The 18,330-nt window shown below is 25.3% G+C and overlaps 3 protein-coding genes across 3 annotated transcripts; 1 reads left to right on the top strand and 2 right to left on the bottom strand.

The window, feature by feature from the left end:
* Positions 1-139: 139 nt before the first annotated feature.
* On the bottom strand, positions 140-1,819 carry MKS88_004079 (AP2 domain transcription factor AP2-O4; the record flags this gene model as incomplete). Its single annotated transcript, XM_067217226.1, has 1 exon — positions 140-1,819. One exon carries the CDS (start codon positions 1,817-1,819, stop codon positions 140-142), a length of 1,680 nt encoding a protein of 559 aa, XP_067071676.1.
* Positions 1,820-9,056: 7,237 nt separating this feature from the next.
* On the top strand, positions 9,057-15,820 carry MKS88_004078 (phosphatidylinositol transfer protein; the record flags this gene model as incomplete). The annotated part of the gene is made up of 4 exons (XM_067217225.1): positions 9,057-14,852; positions 15,186-15,304; positions 15,464-15,529; positions 15,736-15,820. 4 exons carry the CDS (start codon positions 9,057-9,059, stop codon positions 15,818-15,820), a joined length of 6,066 nt encoding a protein of 2,021 aa, XP_067071675.1.
* Positions 15,821-16,525: 705 nt separating this feature from the next.
* Positions 16,526-18,330, bottom strand: MKS88_004077 (uncharacterized protein; the record flags this gene model as incomplete). The annotated part of the gene is made up of 6 exons (XM_067217224.1): positions 16,526-16,576; positions 17,032-17,143; positions 17,481-17,554; positions 17,707-17,770; positions 17,930-18,011; positions 18,243-18,330. The coding sequence occupies 6 exons, from the start codon at positions 18,328-18,330 to the stop codon at positions 16,526-16,528; spliced, it is 471 nt and encodes a 156-aa protein (XP_067071674.1).

Here is an 18,330-nt window from a genome sequence, read left to right as displayed (position 1 = left end):
AGCACGAATTACGAATTATTTACTTTAATTCTTGGGTTTATACAGATATGTAGTTGTATGTTTATATTTGTATGTATATACGCGTATGTATATATGTGTATTCGTATATATCTGTGCGCACATGCAAATCGCAGTAGGGTTAATCTTTTTTCGGAGTATTTTTTACATATTTAAAAGCTAAGTTTGAAATTGTAGAGTAGTTCAATTTTGTGATATTTTTGTTTTGCTCTATTTGAGTTAAAATTAGATTAACTTCTTGAATGGATGACGATCTAATAAGTCTTGAAATAATAGCTAGATTTTTTGCTCTTGTAATTCCATATTCAGAAATTTTAAATGGTACTTTAAACTGCTTTTTTTGGTTGGTTTCCCACCAATTAGCTACATAAGAACCTTGATAAAAATATACTCCTGTTGGTAATTTTTCTGAATTGTTATAATTCTGTTTGGCTTTTTTTTTTTCCATAATATTTTTTTTTACAACTGTATTTTTAGATTCATTTTCTTCATTTTTATTTGCATGGGTAATAGTAATAGGACAAGTACTATTAATAATGTGAATAAAATCATTATTATTTGGTTTTAATATATCGTTAAATAATTTTTCACTTTTTTGTGTTGTTCTAATAGTTTGTAGCATTTTTTCTTTTTGGTCTGCTGTTAAGTTGTCATAATATTTTAAAGCATTGTTTAGATTACTTATTCGTAGGTTTCTTGAAAGGATAGCTAAAATCATACATTTTTCTACACCAAATTCTGAAATTTTATACGGCATTTTAATTTGTTTTTTCGTTTTATCATCAATCCAATTTGCTATAAAAGACCTTGATACCCTACTGTAGAAAACACCAGTAGGTAAATATTTATATTTGATAACTTTCCCTTCATCCGAATTCTCTTCATAATATTTATTATGATTTAGTACGTGATAATTACTACTATTATTATTACTATTATTATTGCTGTTATTACCGTTAATTTGATTACTATTGCTATTACTATTAATATTATTATTATTAGTAGTAGTAGTAGTATTATTATGGTAGGTAAGATTTGTATATAAATTGGGGTTATTATTACTATTACTGATATAACTACTATTAATGTGGTTATCAATTTTACATTTATTTCTATAACTTCTTTTTTCTAAGTAGTTTAATCTTTCGTACACTTCATCTTTAGTATGATACGCTGCATTTTTCTCTGCCTGGTTTGCCTTCTTTTTATGGGTTGTACTGTTGATATTGATATTCGCTTGAAATTTTTTCACATTGCTATTATTATTATTATTACTGGTATTAATATTAGTACTAATATTGGGACTAATATTAGCACTAATATTGGTACTAATATTTGTACTAATATTGGCACTAATATTAGTACTTATATTTGTACTATTATTATTAGCATCCATTACATCATAATTTTTTATATATTCAGATTCTCCTTTCTTTTTAAAATGATTTTTATCATTTTCATCCACATATCCTATAGCTAATTTACAAAAATAAGAGTTGTCTACATTTTTTAAATATTTTAAATTTTGATAATTTTTCTTATCTTGATTAATTATTTCATTTAACGTTTTTCCCCTCCATTTTTTGGAGTATAAAAGGTATTTCCTTCCTTTGAAAACACTACCATATAAAATAGACAATAATCTTTCTTTATCTCTTTTTCTTTTAGCAATATTTTTTTTTATTTCTTCTTTGCTACAACCAATACTCTTACTAATAATATTTTCCCAAACTTTATAGCATCGTTTTATTTTTTTCTGACTTTTTAAATATTTAACTTCGCTCTCATCGAAGCAATTCATAGTCCACTCGAATTGTTGGGAAGACGTAAAACAAATAGGTTAAAGAGGTGTAGGCATACACGCAATACATACGTACAGACTTACACACGTACACACGTGGGTGTATATATATACATATATATTATACGTACGTATGAGCATTTATATCACTAAGCACATGTGGGTAAACACATACATAAAATTAATATGGAGAAGGAATGAAGACGGACACTTGGTAGGCAATCCTCGAACTTCCCTTTTATCCTTTTTGGTTCATATGAATGACCGTATATATATACATACACGTACATACAAATATATGTACATGTATACATACATATATACATACATGTATACATACATATATACATATGTATATGCATATATAATACATCAAACTAGAGAGCCGCTTCTTCCTCTTAATAAGCTACCATAATTCTATGTATCAACTTGCAGGGAAAATGAAAAGTTCTATAACATACAAGCGTACGCAATTTTCTTTACATTAACAGGTGTATTTAAAGAAAAAAAGAGAAAAAAAGAAAAAAAAGAAAAAAATAAAAAAAGAAAAAAAGAAAAAAAGAAAAAAAAAAGAGACATAAAATTTGGTATAAAGGCGAAAATCTATATACACTTAAATATGCATTAGAACAAGTAAATATAAAGAACGTTATGTAAAATGAACTAATATTAAATAAAATAAAAAATAAAAAGTATATATTTTTATAATTGCAGCTATTTCAAATATTAATATATTTTTTGAAGATATGTAAAATTAATTTAAATATGTAATGTACTTCAAATTACTTTCATGTAACCATAAAAAAATAAAATAAAATAAAATAAAAATAAAACAATAAATAAAATAAAACAAAATAAAATAAAACAAAATAAAATAAAGCAAAATAAAATAAAACAAAATAAAATAAAACAAAATAAAGCAAAATAAAGTAAAATAAAGCAAAATAAAGCAAAATAAAGCAAAATAAAGCAAAATAAAGCAAAATAAAGCAAAATAAAATAAAACAGAATAATAAAATAAAGTAAAAACAGATCAAAAGATTATAAAAAGTATATTAAAAAATATATAAATCAATATAAAAATAAATAATTAAAAATCAACGCCTCACCAAGCGAAGGTACGTAAAACACATGTTACAACGTTTATATGTAGGTATACATTTAATTATACACATTATACATGTCGAGTATATGCATATATAAGTATATATAAACAAAACATAATAACGATAATATGGCTTAAAAAAAAAAAAAAAAATAAGAAAGTACACTACGAGGAATAAAATAAATGTAAATATAAATAAGAAAAGTTTGTCTTAATACTAATTATCTTTCTCCATTTACCAAATGAATGTATAACTTGGTTTTATCTTAGTTTAAAATTTTTTATTATTATTTTTATGTTTACTTTTATTTTCATTTTTTTTTTTTTTTTTTTGTTTAGTTGTCTACCATTCAAATATTCCACACATATACGACTATTCTATAATAAACGAATTAAATATTTTCGTGAAATAGTAATTTTAAAAAATAAATACATAATTAAATGTAAAACAAAATGTAAAGCAAAATATAACTTAAAAAGGTGGGAATAAAAATAAAAAAAAAATTTATACAATAAAATTAAACGTACAAAGGTAACTGTGCAAATTCATATGCATTTTATTTTTTTTGAAAACACGAAAAAAAAAAAGTACTCTCGATTGGGTTTATAGCTTATATACCCTTTTTTTTTTTATTTTATAAAGGCTCTTTTCAGAGAGACAAATGGTTCATGGAAACGGCATAAATGCATACAGGTACGTTAAAAGTGCAAATGTGCGGTCAAATGTATTTATGTATATACGTGCCTATGTATGTATGTAGTATATATAAATATATATATATATATATATATATATATATATATATATATGCACATATGGTTAGAAAGAACGACCTAATTCGAACGCACATCTGAAAAACAATAAAATTTATCTAATTACAAAATATTTATAGGGATACATAGAAAATAAAAGAAGATAGTGCAGTGAATGCATATGAAAAAGTGAAGGTGAAAAATAAAAATAGGTAAACATAAAAACATAAATATGTTCCTATACGCGTATATATACATATATATATACATGTAGCATGTAAAAATAAACATAAAATTTTTGATGTATTAGCGTAGTTTGCGCAAATTATAAAAAGATGTTAATATTAATTCAAATATATACATCGTCGTTGTTTATAAAATATGGAATTAATACAAAATTTTCTTTTTAAGGAAAATGACGTTATAAAATATTTGTACGTGTATATATGATATATTTTTTTTGAGTGCAATATTTATTTTTGCGAAAATATATAAGAAAATATTTACACGTATGTATATATATATACATATATATATATATATATATATATATATTTAAGCATATACAATTCATCATTGTTTTATGTAAGTATATCACTTAGTGATACAAGTATGTATGTATGTATGTCACTTAGTAGTGTGTTTGTTGAATAGGCATATATTTCAAGTATACATACATACATACATACATACATACATACATACATACATACATACATACATACATACATACATACATACATACATACATACATACATACATACATACATACATACATACATACATACATACATATATTTATATATAAATATATATATGTATAAAATGTATGTTTGTACGATTCAGGTTCTATATTTAAAAAAGAACAAAATTGTATGTTCTTTATGTGATAAATGCAATTTTTTTTTTTTTTTTTTTACATTATTTCTACTTTTTATGCGAAATACTTTTTGGAAAACATATATATCGAAATGTTTATAAAAATACGTGTAGCTAATTTTGAGATGAGAAAAAATGTCCATACATACATGTATAAGCATATATTCATATATGTATACATTAGTATAAATATATATGTTTATTTATTTATACATATATGATAAATTTTCTTATGTAATGTGAAGTGTTAATTTTCGATTAATCCATAAAAATAAAGAGAAAAAAAGGCGAAAATGTGAATGTATTTTGTTTACAACTAAAGTTGATGAGGGGATAAAATAATAATTAGCATAAAGAACTACATTTAATGGAAGGATTATATTTAGAATTATGGACTGTATTTAGATTAAGGACTATAATAGTATAGATTACTACATTCTTTCTTTCTTACATCCTAACTTTCTTTTTTTTTATGTAGTAAAAAAAAGGTATTAACCTCAAGTCAAAATCTAATACGTTGTACTTTTGATTGTTGAACTTATAATGTTCTCAAAATAGAAAAAAAAAAGAAAAAAAGAAAAAGAAAAAAAATCTATTACATTTAATATGGATGTAAGCGTATATATTTGTACGCTTTCTAAGTTACGCAAATAACACAATAGCATGTATAGTACACAAATATACTTCTACAATGAGTTATACTATATTAAAAGGAAAAAGGAAAAAAGGAAAAAAGGAAAAATTAATTTAATTAAGTAATTAATTTAGTTAATATGTGTTTATATTACTTTAACCCATTAAATTAATAAATATTTCAATTTATAGAAATATAATAACAATAAAATAACTACGTATTTTTTGCAAAATAACAGCATGTTCTTCTTTGAAAAAAGAATATTAAAAGGAAAGTAAGTGTATATTACTGCCATGTAAAATAGAAGTCCACAATAATATAATTTTTTTTTTTTTTTTTTTTTTTTTGTTCTTTCATCTAGTGAAATAAATATATTTTTTTTAAAATACTATTTAAATATTGTTCCACATCCACATGATAATTATGTAATATATTGCATAAATTATTTATTTTTTTTTTTTTTTTCTAAAGAGTTTTATTAAGATTATATTTGCTTGTATACATGTACGCATGTATGCATATATTTTATTACATACTCAAATATGTGAAAGCAAAATGTGCTCTTATTTAAAAGGGGTCTTAATTATTATTTGTCCGACGTTTAAAAAAAAAAAAAAAAAGAAAAAAAGTGGAAAATTGAAAAAATTACTTAGTTGGATAATCAAATAAAAGAATACACATATGAAAAAAGAGGTAAAAAGAATGGCTAAAAAATTACAAACAAAAGTTACTATTTTTTTTTTTTTTTTTTTTATTCCTCTAATTGAATTTATATGTATATACATATAATATATATTATATAATTACTTTAATAGTAGTAGCATTACATTTGCACAATTATATGTGTTAAAAGTTTTCAATGTGCTATATGTATTATGCGTGTAAAAAGTACGTATTATATATATATGTATATATATTACACTTTTTCAATTCGGTAATCTGCTGTTATGTTAAGAAAACTAAGGAACGCCTTTTCCATTTATAGCGAAGTGAGTTTTCGATATATAAAAGCATATATATATGTATATGCGCACTTAAAACTCTTTGAATGTTACCACTTTTTGTGGAACATACCTAATTTCCCCCTTCGATAAAATATATATATTAACTACTAGCATATAATAATATGCTACTCTTGCACTTAATTTCAAGCATACGCATACATATATAAATATATATATAAATATATACATATGTATATAATGTACATATGTATATGTACGTATTCCTACATATATTTGGTGCTGAAAAAGGTAAGAACAACAAAAAAAATAAAATCTTGAACAGCGTGAAAAAATAATAATTAATTAGACGCTAACAATAATAAAAATTTGATTTTCTTTCTCCTATCGTATATATGAAATATAACAAAATTACAATGTCAAAATGATAGAAAATATTTTCTTAAATTTGCTACGTATGGAATAAAACAAATTACAATAAAATTTCTGTTAAAAAACCACTGTACTCCTTTTAGCATGCATACATATATAGATATATTATAATACGCTAAGTACTCGTTAATATACATGTATATATATATAGTATAAATTTACAAATATTCGTATAAGTTTACATATAAGTATACACATACGAATATACGTATGATTATACAATATATACATAAAATATGCAAGTATACACATATTCTTATAAATATAAATAAATAAATAAATATATATATATATATATATAAACATTTGTAATTATTAACGTTAATATTAGAATTATACCTATATTTTAATTATTCAATTTATATTATATATCATATATTATTTATTATAATTTACGTAAATTATTTACATATTTTATTTACGTATTCTTTTTTACATATTTTTTACATACATTTTTTACATACATTTTTTACTTAAATTTTTTACATAATTTTTTTATATATTTTTTTTTATATAGTTTTTTTGTATAATTTTTTTATATATTTTTTTTATATATTTTTATATATATTTTCTATTTCATTTTGTTTTATTTTTTTTAGTCAAATTCGTCCATTACTTTTTTTTTTAGAAATTCTGTATATTTAATATAAATATATATATATACATAATATATATTATATATATATATATAACCATAAAAAAAAAAAAAGGTATACAACTATATATATAAAAACCAGGAAAAACACATAAACCACAATATTTGGATAAAAATATTAGTAAAAATAAACGTAAATATTAAACAATATTACGAATAAAATACTAGTATATATTTACATATATATATATATATATATATATGAGGTACATATGTACACGTATAGTATAATAAAAGTATACATATTATATAATAATTGTATACAAATGCTAATTCATTATAATTCTTAAGAGTAATTATGATATTCATTTAGCTCTTGAAATTTTTCTATATTATTAATAAGGAAATTTTTTAAAAATACAACATCGGAAAGGAATTATACTTATATAATATATTTTATATATATATATATGTATATATACGTATATATATATATATATATATATATAAATATAAATATATAAATAACTGAAATTACTACTTAAAATAATAATTTAATATTATGATTAATTATACTAAAATAATATTTAATTAATATCGTATAAATTTATTTTTATTTTAAATTAGAAAAAATATAAAGGAAAAAAAACAAGTTCCAAAAAAAAAAAGTTGCTGCGTTTATTTTATATATATATATATATATATATATCTGACTAAATTAGAGATTTATATATTACATACCAAAAATTAAAAAGTGTATGGTTAAAATTTATTTATTATGTATATTTGTAAATTTATAGTAAATTATATTTATATTATATATATGTATTATATACGTATTATATATGTTGTACATATATAATTATTATCCATATTCTTATAGTTTTCATGTTCAAAAACCTTTTAAAAAGAAAATAGTGTAAAGAAAATTTGACATATTTTATATTATTTGTTATTAAATTTATAATGAAATAATTTTTTGAAAAAGATTTTGTTCATTTATTTGGAAAAAATAAGTAGTAATTATAATATCTTACTAGTGAAATATAAAATAGTAAAAATATTTTTTTTTTTTTGGAAACAATTAACAGAAATTTAGAAGAGTACAAAAAAATACAAAAAAAAAAAATACCCAAAAAAAAAATCATTTAATATGAAATAATAGAATGATTAATTAGCGTAAACTATTTTACTACAACTTCGAAAGAAATAAAAGCTTTCATTATACAAACCGATAACGTGTTCATTTTATACATTTTTTTGAGGATATATATACATGGACGTTCGCATATTTTGCTAGTTTTCCAAGTTCACTGAAATTTTAGAGCGTGGAACGTTACATTAGTATAGCTCGGGAAGAGCTTTATAAATGTAGCTGTACCGCCTATGTAATTATATATATATATATATATTTATTTATTTATTTATTTATGTGTGAATGTATACGTACGTGTATATGTGAGTGCTAATATATTGGAAAACCCTTGAAGAAATATAAGTACCAATTTGCACGTTTGTGTGCTTGTGAGGAAATATTTATCAACGGATTCATAGTAGTTTAGATTTATATGTATAAAAATACGAGTATATATAAAAGGTATATGCATATGTAAAAGTATACGCATATAAAAAGATATATGGATATGTTTGTACATGTATGTACATCTATGTAAATGTGCGCGTGTATAAGGCAGATTAAGGCATATTCATAGGTGATATCATAAGTGTATGGAATTTTTGCAGCATTTTGTGTAGCTACAGCATAGACTAGTAGAACATATAATATATATATATATATATATATATATATGTATGTATGCAGCTTGTGTGTACGCATATATATATATAATAATATTGGAACAAGTTTTTTAAGAAAATGAAACTGGTGGAGTTTAGGCTTGCTATGCCCTTGACGCTTGAGGAGTATAGACTATGTCAATTATATTTAGTAGCAAAGGCATCGTTAGAAGATTGTGAACAGTTATTAAAGAATTCAGAGAATAGTAGTAGTAATACTGATGATACAAATAAAGGTATTGTTATATTAAAAAATGAACGATATGAAGATGAAAAAGGGAATACTGGGCAATTTACATATAAAAGAATAAACTTATTGAATAGATTACCAAAATGGTTGTTAAGTTTTGTTGATCCTAAATACTGTTCAGTTGATGAGAGATCATGGAATTTTTATCCTTATCTAAAAACAGTTTATGAAGCAATAGGATTTCCAAAAGCAACTATTAAAGTTGAGTCAGCACATCATATAGGTTTTAATACAGAAGAGAATGCTTTGAACATACCAGAGGAATTATTGCCATTAAGAAAAGTTGTATATATAGATATTGTTAATGATAAAATATCAAATAAGGATTATAAAGAGAAAGAAGATCCTTCTTTATTTTATAGTGAAAAGGCAAAAAGAGGTAAATTTGATGAAAATTGGAAGGAAAACACAAAAATTATAATGACATGTTATAAATTATTTAGTGTTAATGTTCCTTATTTTGGTATGTTTTGTTCAAAACTGGAAAATTGGATTATTGGTACATTGAGAGATAATATTTTAAAATATCATAGAAAAGCATTTTGTTGGATTGATGAATGGTTTGATTTATCAATTGAAGATATTAGAAAGATTGAAAAAGATGTCCAAAAGAAACTTGAAAATTTGTGGAATAAAGCAAAGGCTGAAGGATCTCTTTCTGATAACTTGACCCATTGTGATGAAAGTCTTTTCTTTAGTAATCACCTCGGAAACAAAAATGACAAGAGTATCAAAAGTAGTAATGGGGAAAATGAAAACAAGGGTGATAATGAGGCCTGTGGGTCGTCTATCCATGGTAAGGTCGTTGGGGAATCGAAAATGGTTTCAGGTAAGCACACTGCTAAGAAGAAGGAACAAGATAATGGTAATGACAACAGTGGTAATGGTAATAATGATGATAATAATGACGATTTTGATTATAATGACGATAGTGATAATAAAAATAGCAATAATAACAACAACAATAGCAATATTAACAACAACAATAGCAATATTAACAACAACAATAGCAATATTAACAACAACAATAGCAATATTAACAATAACAATAACAATAATAACAATAACAACAATAACAATAATAACAATAATAAATTAACCAACACATGCAAACAAATGATAAGAAAATCAGGAAGGAAGACATATGGTAATAATAAAAATCATGCATGTTTTGATGAAAAACAAGTATCAATTAGCAATGTTCCAAATGAAGAGGAGCATCATAATAACCACTCCCAACCGTCGACATTATCATATGGTACTAGGAGTAATAAAAGTATTTCATTATGTAAGGAAAACTCGCATACTACAATGTGTCCAGATACTTTAGAAAAGGTAGTAGAAAAGGAAACACTTGAACAACAGGAGTTTGTGAAAACAAGTACAAGAACCTTAAGTAACGACATCGATATTGATAATGATAATGTTAATGATGATGAGGAAGATGTTGATGATACACAGTACAGCCAAGGGACTAAAAGTGAAGATGATGAAAATTCAAAGGACAAAGATCTAGGGTTCAAAAATTTTAACAAATTGGAGGAAGAAGATATTATGGACTCAAGTAATAACTGTAAGAATGATATGAACTTAGAAGAACAATCAGAAAGACATTTAAGTTTGCCAAGGGAATCAAGAGTAAGGAGTAGAATGTTGAAAGTGAAGGAGGAGTTGTATATGGAACCGAATGAGGAGAAGGATGATAAGTTGAACTGTGAAGATATGACTGTGTGTATAAATGAGGATGTACATAAGGATACGCACAGTGAACCGAGTAATAAGAACAAGACATTTGTAGAAAGAGTAGACCCAATAAGAATGAGCGAACAAAAGGAGGAGTCAGACAGCTTTTTCTTTTTCAAAAAAAATATAGGCACGAATGCATATGGTGAATATTTGTACCGCTTAAACGATGGTATGTTTTACTCGTGGAAACTTAGGTACTTTGTTATTAAAGGCAATAAGTTGAGTTACTACATTAATGATACAAGAAAAGAGTTGAAGGGTGAAATGGATTTGTTGAATGCACAGATACAGTGGATTGGTGAGTATAAGGGAAGGAATAGCGTATTTGTTGTTAACCCTGTTTCGAAAAGTCTTAGCTATCTAAGTGCAGATAATGAAATCCAAACAAAGAAATGTATGATTGATGTTCAAATGGCAACTCTCATGAATAATGGATTTACTGAAGGAAAATATCAAATGAATCATAAGGACAAACAGATGAAGGAGCACGAGGAAGGTGATAATATTAACAGCATGACAAAGGACAGTCTCACTGTAAAGAATTGTTGCACGGATGTTGTCGAGATTTTTAATAATTCTCTTGAGTCATTCAGGGGGAATAGCGATGAACTTCGAGACGAGATGGGAATCGGATCGACCGATGCTGCTAGTTACCTTACTGGTGTTCATAAAATTGACAAGTTCGATATGAACAGTAGGAGTGATATTGTGAATGAAATTGCTCATGGTAAAGAGGAAGGGGAAGAGAAGGAAACGTTTATACATAGCGGTAGTAGTAGTAGTGTTATTAGTAGTAGTGGTAGTGGTAGTGGTAGTAGTAGTAGTAGTAGTAGTAGCAGTGGCAGTGGCGGTGGCAGTGGTAATTACTGTAAGAAAGAAGTAGATATGGAAAGGAGAGGATTATTTATCAATACCGGTGAATATAAGGAGAGGTCAGTGAACAAGAATGAGGATTACAATAAAAAGGAACAAAATGTTGATACCCATTACGGTAGGAGAAAAGATGCAGAGTATTCAGAAAAAAATGACTGTTATTTTAGCACGACAGATGAACAAGTTTTGGGTGAAAAGGAAGGCAAATGGAAAACATATGGCAGGGTATGCACAAATAACAGTAGTGATGGTAATAATGGTAGTAACAGGAGGAACATCAGTAAGTATGGTAATGGTGATAATGGAAAAGGTAGTGGAAATAGCGTTAACGGTATTAATGGTTTAGATGATAACTTCTTATATTCCGGCGAGAAAATTAACAGTGAAGCGACTCAGAATTTTTTCATCAAATTTAACGAGTATAGACAGAATTACAATTTAGAGGGAGGAGGAGGAGAGGCTTACGAAATGAGGAATAAATTGTTGAACCCATCAAATGAACATTTATATGAGAAAATTAATTCATTCAATAATAATAATGATATGAAAAAAGAGGATGATGATGATGATTATTATTATTATCAACATTTTAGAAATTATAACCATGTTGAAAAAGTTCATTTGGATGATAAATATGAAAATATGATACCATATAATGATGTAGAAGGTTTTTTGAGTTCTTTATTAAATATGAATCTAAATCATGTAGATCGTAACGTGTTAGATGATTTTTCTTATCATTTGGAGGATTTATATATGGACAATAATATAAATAACAGAAGGAAGAATAATGAATTGGTTTATATATTTTTTTATATTTTTTCTATTCTTTCATGTTTTTATTCATTTATATCATTATATAAATGTTTTAAATTTCTTTTTTATTTTTTATCTTCTCTTTTTTTATGCTTATTTGTGGTTTTCTATAATAAGTATTTGCAAAATAATTATTTTAGCAAAATTATGTATACCTGTTCAATGGATATCCCTATGAATATTAATTTTTTGGCATCTTTTTTAATGAGTGATGACAAATATTATGTAGGAGAGGTGGACAAGACTGTATTCAAAACGAAGAATTCTTGTTTGAGTTATGTGTATAGTTCTTTTAATCTTTATTTTATGAATCCGTTACTTAGTATCTTTTCCTATTTTTTTAGACCTAGAAATTCTTACAGTACTCAATATTTACAAAAATGTTATAGTCTGAATAGTACAGATAAAAAGGAACATGAACACTTGCGCTCGTATTTCTTTATTAAATATACTAGCAAAAATGCGAAGAACTTTTTTAAGCTTTTCAATTATGGAGAAGCAGATCGGGATGTTGTATCTGAGACACGCAGGGTGATGTTACCTCATAGTGAAGATGGAAGTACTGAAGGGACCATAAGGAGGAGAAGAAAAACTTATGAGAATGAGGAAACTATTGGAAATAGAGATGGTTCATTAGTTTGCACAAGTGGAGTAGACGCAGTAGCAGAAGAAGCAACGGTGGCAGTCTGCTTGAGAAGCGGTGCTGAGGAAAAATTAGAAGTAGAAAAAGCAAAGAACGATCAGGGTTATAGGAGCATTATAAATTTATCTAAGGAAGATTACAATAGAGAAAATGGAATGAATGGAATACCTACGATCAATTTGAAACATGGGGAAGTTAGGAGTATGAGCTGGGTTGACACTGTAATGAACAATCCAAACAGTGTTAAAGATAATGGTAATATAAATATTATGGTGAGTAGTAAAAGCGGTACGAACGTGAGTGATGATCGACAGTGTAGAGACAGTGGGAAGGTTGATTTTCGCTCGATGGACGGAGATGTATTCACATTTTGGTTTGGGCCAAATGTGGGGACAATTTTACGAAAATTGAGGAACAACTTTTTCTATTGGTCATTTGTAAAGTTGAAATATATTTTAAAAAATTTTAGAAATTTTAAAAATAATTTTTGTAAAAAATATGTACAAGTTGATGGATTTGATTTATTTCTAATCCATGAAAAAAATGAAAAATTGTGTAACGTCAATTATTTTACAAGTTATAATTTTAAGTCATTACTTTTTAATAATTTTTTAAATTATGCTAGGTGTTCAAGCATTAGTAAATCGTTACTAACAAAATGTAATTTAAATAAGCACAATATGGATGATATGTTGTATACTTTTAAGGAAAAAAAAAAAAGGCGAGGACAGGAACATGTTACATATGATGAAGATACAAAAAAAAAAAAAAAGATTGAAATACCAATACTACAACTATTAGAACTACAACAACTGCAGCAGAGATATGATATGAAAGAAGCGGAGAAACAGATATGTCGAAAAATTTTTTATAATATTAATAATGAAGAAATTTCAAAAAATATGATACGATACATATATGACTTAACACATACAGAATATATTAACTGTATGAAATGTATACCTTTGATAGAAAATGTGGATGATATTTTTTTTATTATTAATTTAGCTAAGATGTTTTTATACATAGTTGAGTACATACGTTTGTTTGACATACCGAATAAATGTGTCCTAAGTAATTACATAGAAAGATTAGAAAATAATAAGGACTACTTAAATTATTCAGATGATTTATTTATTAGTAATGTTATCCTCTTATTAAAATCGATGATTTTGTTGCATACCACTTTTGCAAATTCTTTTATTTTATCGAAACAAAATGAAAAATTGGAAGCCTCATTTGAACATTCAAAAATTAGTATGAGCATGAAAAATAATTATCCCATATGTTTTTCCCTAAATGCGGAAAATGTAAAAACAAGAGCACAAATTACTTCAGATTTTAATCTAAAAAATATGTGTACATTTGATGAAATTACCGTAGTTGTAGACAACGAGATACAAATAAAAAATAAGAAGAGTAACTATCAGATGAATCTAAAATTGCCTCACCTAACATTGAAGGGCTTGTTACACGGAAATCTGTCCTTTACCTTTTCCGACAAATTGGTTGTACGCGACTCCCTGCGCAACTGTGCGGATATACGGGTATGAGAGCAGCCTAGAGGGTGTTTTTCTTTTATAAACGAGCAGACGAACGTGTAAATGTATATATGCACCCTGTACACACAAAAGCGCAAACATGTATATATACACTTGTACACACGTATACACATACATCCATACACCCATACACGTGTGACGGGTGAGTAAACAAAGATTTCCCCGTAAAATTATGTATATATATATATATATATATATATATTTTTATGCCTGTATATATATGTAGGGTGCCACCTTCTATGCATATTGTAGTGAGAATATACATATGGACCTTTAAGGCGCATTTTTATTTTATTTACCTTTTCTTTACCTCCTTAGTTTGTAGATAAGACGAAAAGAAATGGAGAATTTTTAGGAGTCATTAAAAGAAAGGAAACGATTACGAACATTTTGAGTGGCAATGTTTTCAATAAAATAATTCTGAACAGTGATAAAGAGTAATGCACTTTTTTTTTTCATTTGCGTCGCGCTTTTGCTTAGCGTGGATGTGATGTGTATATCATAATTTATATTTATGTACGCGTATTATATATGCTTGTATTACGTATTTATGTTATAATATGTAAAACTTTTTTTTTATTTGGGGTGGTGAGCAGATATGGCGATGAGCAGGATATTAAAGTGAATCTAACCTACAAGGAAAACACGGCTAACTTAACGAAGTAAGGACTGACACATGCACAGTTATGTGTTGATGTGTATGCGTTTTTCGTTTTGCGTTTTTCGTTTTGCGTTTTTACGTTTTGCGTTTTGCGTTTTTACGTTTTGCGTTTTTACGTTTATATGTATGTATATATTTGAGCATACAACATGAGACTTTTAAAGAATGTGCCTTTATATAAATACGTCCCATTTGCACCGTTCGTAGGTCAAACCACGACTACATAAAATTACGAATCCTCATGGACAACTACTCAAAAAAGAAGAGAGAGGAAAAGACAACAGATATGTAAGGGCGATTTTTTTCGCCCCTTAAAAAATTTATACATTTTTACATGTGTATTTGTGAAAAATTAAAATATTATAAATGGAAATTTTTTTTATTTTTACTTGCCATAATTATGTGCATATTTTCTTCGTAGCATGTACGTTTCATTTGAATATTTACTTCTGAGCGTTTTTGTTTCATCTGAATATTTACGTCTGAGCGTTTTTGTTTCATCTGAATATTTACGTTAGTGCATATTTATTTTATTTTATTAATTATTTCTTTCTGTATTTATTTCATTTTTATCTTACTATTTTAGAGTTTTTTTATTTATTTTATGATCGTTTTTATTTATTTTATGATCGTTTTTATTTATTATTTTGTCGTTTTTATTTATTATTTGATCGTTTTTATTTATTATTTTGTCGTTTTTATTTATTATTTGATCGTTTTTATTATTTGGTTTTTTTTTTTTTTTTTTTTTTATGTGTATACATGGAATGTATTTAACAACACTATAATTTTTTGAAATTGATAAATTTAAGTTTATTTAATATAAAAGTAAAAGTGTTATTGTGACAAAATAAGTAAACAATAAATGTACGAATTCATAGTACATATTACTTGTTATATAAGTATAATATAGTATAACGTATGTGTATAAGGTAAATATGAAAAAAATGCATCTTATGCAGTAAAAGTTGTATTAACGTTTACACACTTCCTGGACCTAATTAATTTCATATTCGAAATTATATATCCCTACGCACATTTCATGATCCTTAAAAAAGAAAAAAAATATAATATTTATCTATTTAAAAATATATATATATATATATATTTATATATATATAATTTATTCTTTTAAAAAATAATAATTTACAATTTATCCTTTTAAAATATATTATAGCTACAAATATTTATGCCTTTCACATTTTTAACAAATTTGTGTGTAGAAATAAATGCAGTTGTTATGATGTTCGATTTTTCACGCAGAGTTCTTTCTTTGCATCACTTAGGTATGTGTAATGTGTATGTTGTATTATATATGTATGTTTTATGCACTTAAGTGTACATATAAATATATACATGTTGTATATATATTGGCACTCTTGTATTTTACTCCTTTTCCCTTTGCAACAGTACGCAAGGAAAAAAGGGAGTAAACTAATTAATATGCTCAAAAAAAAAAAAAAAAAAAAAAAAAATCCTTTTCAACATATAGTTTATACTTACCTGATTGTAATCACACCAATTTAGATCAGATAAATTTACATCATAATATATTTTTCCTTTTATATCTTCTACGATAAAATTATTAGTTGGGATAAACTCAACAATTTCTATTCTAAAAAAAAAAAATGAAATTATGAAGGGGTCATATATTTTGGGAAATAATAAAATGGATAGGTAGATGCACCGCATAGGTATAAAAAGAATATTTAATTTTATTCTAATTATTTCTAATTTATTCTAATTTATTCTAATTTATTCTAATTATTTCTAATTTATTCTAATTTATTCTAATTTATTCTAATTATTTCTAATTTATTCTAATTTATTCTAATTTGTTCAAATTTGTTCTAATTTGTTCTAATTTGTTCTAATTTATTATATTTTATTTTACAAAATTTTATTATATTTTATTTTTTATTTTATTTTATCCTATTTTCTTCATTCTTTACCCTCTGCATTCAAAACTAGCAAAGTCGTGCCATTCGTTGCTAACATCTTCACCATATGAGCAAGCATTTTTTGTCTAAGAGATGGACAAGAAAGATCGCCAAAAGGGTAATACGAACATAATAGTAGATTACATAAACTTAAGTATGTACAGATATGCATATATATATATATGTATATACGCATGCATGACTATTTGCTCCTTTGGACCCTCGTTCATATTGTTACTTCTACAAAATTGATGGTTGAGTACTTGGGATACTCTGTCCACTTAACTAAGAAATTAGCTGTTCTAAAATTCGCATAAAAAAATAAAAGCGAAAAGAATGAAGAATATATAAATATATAAATACATATACAACACATACATGTATTATATGGTGTAAAAAAAAAAATATACATATATATATATATATATACTAATACAGACGTCTGTTTTATATGCTTTTACCCTCTACTGTTAGGTATACTTAGTTCATCCGTTTTTCTAAATTGTATATTTTCCCTTGTTAAGGATGAGGAGCTATCCCTTACTACGTGAAAATAAGTGCACACACACATGCTCAGGTATACATATATATATATATATATGCATACATGTACACACTCGTACATATCTGTACGTAGGCACTTTTCAGAAAAACGAAAACATTACAATTATACATAAAATGAAATTAAGATAATAATAATAATATGTACATTCACACCCACATACATATACATAATCAATAAAGAAAGAATTCAATGTATTCTCATAATTTTACTATTAAACGTCCATAAAAAGTCGTCATCACAGAATAAGTTTTTAACGTTTTCCAACTCAGCTTTGATACGAACAACTGTGTATTTCAT

The sequence above is a fragment of the Plasmodium brasilianum genome, chromosome 12 (genome assembly GCF_023973825.1).
Source record: "Plasmodium brasilianum strain Bolivian I chromosome 12, whole genome shotgun sequence".
In the NCBI taxonomy this organism is placed as follows: Eukaryota; Apicomplexa; class Aconoidasida; order Haemosporida; family Plasmodiidae; genus Plasmodium; species Plasmodium brasilianum.
Note: the sequence above shows the minus strand (reverse complement) of the source record. Positions and strands in the feature narration are given on the sequence as shown.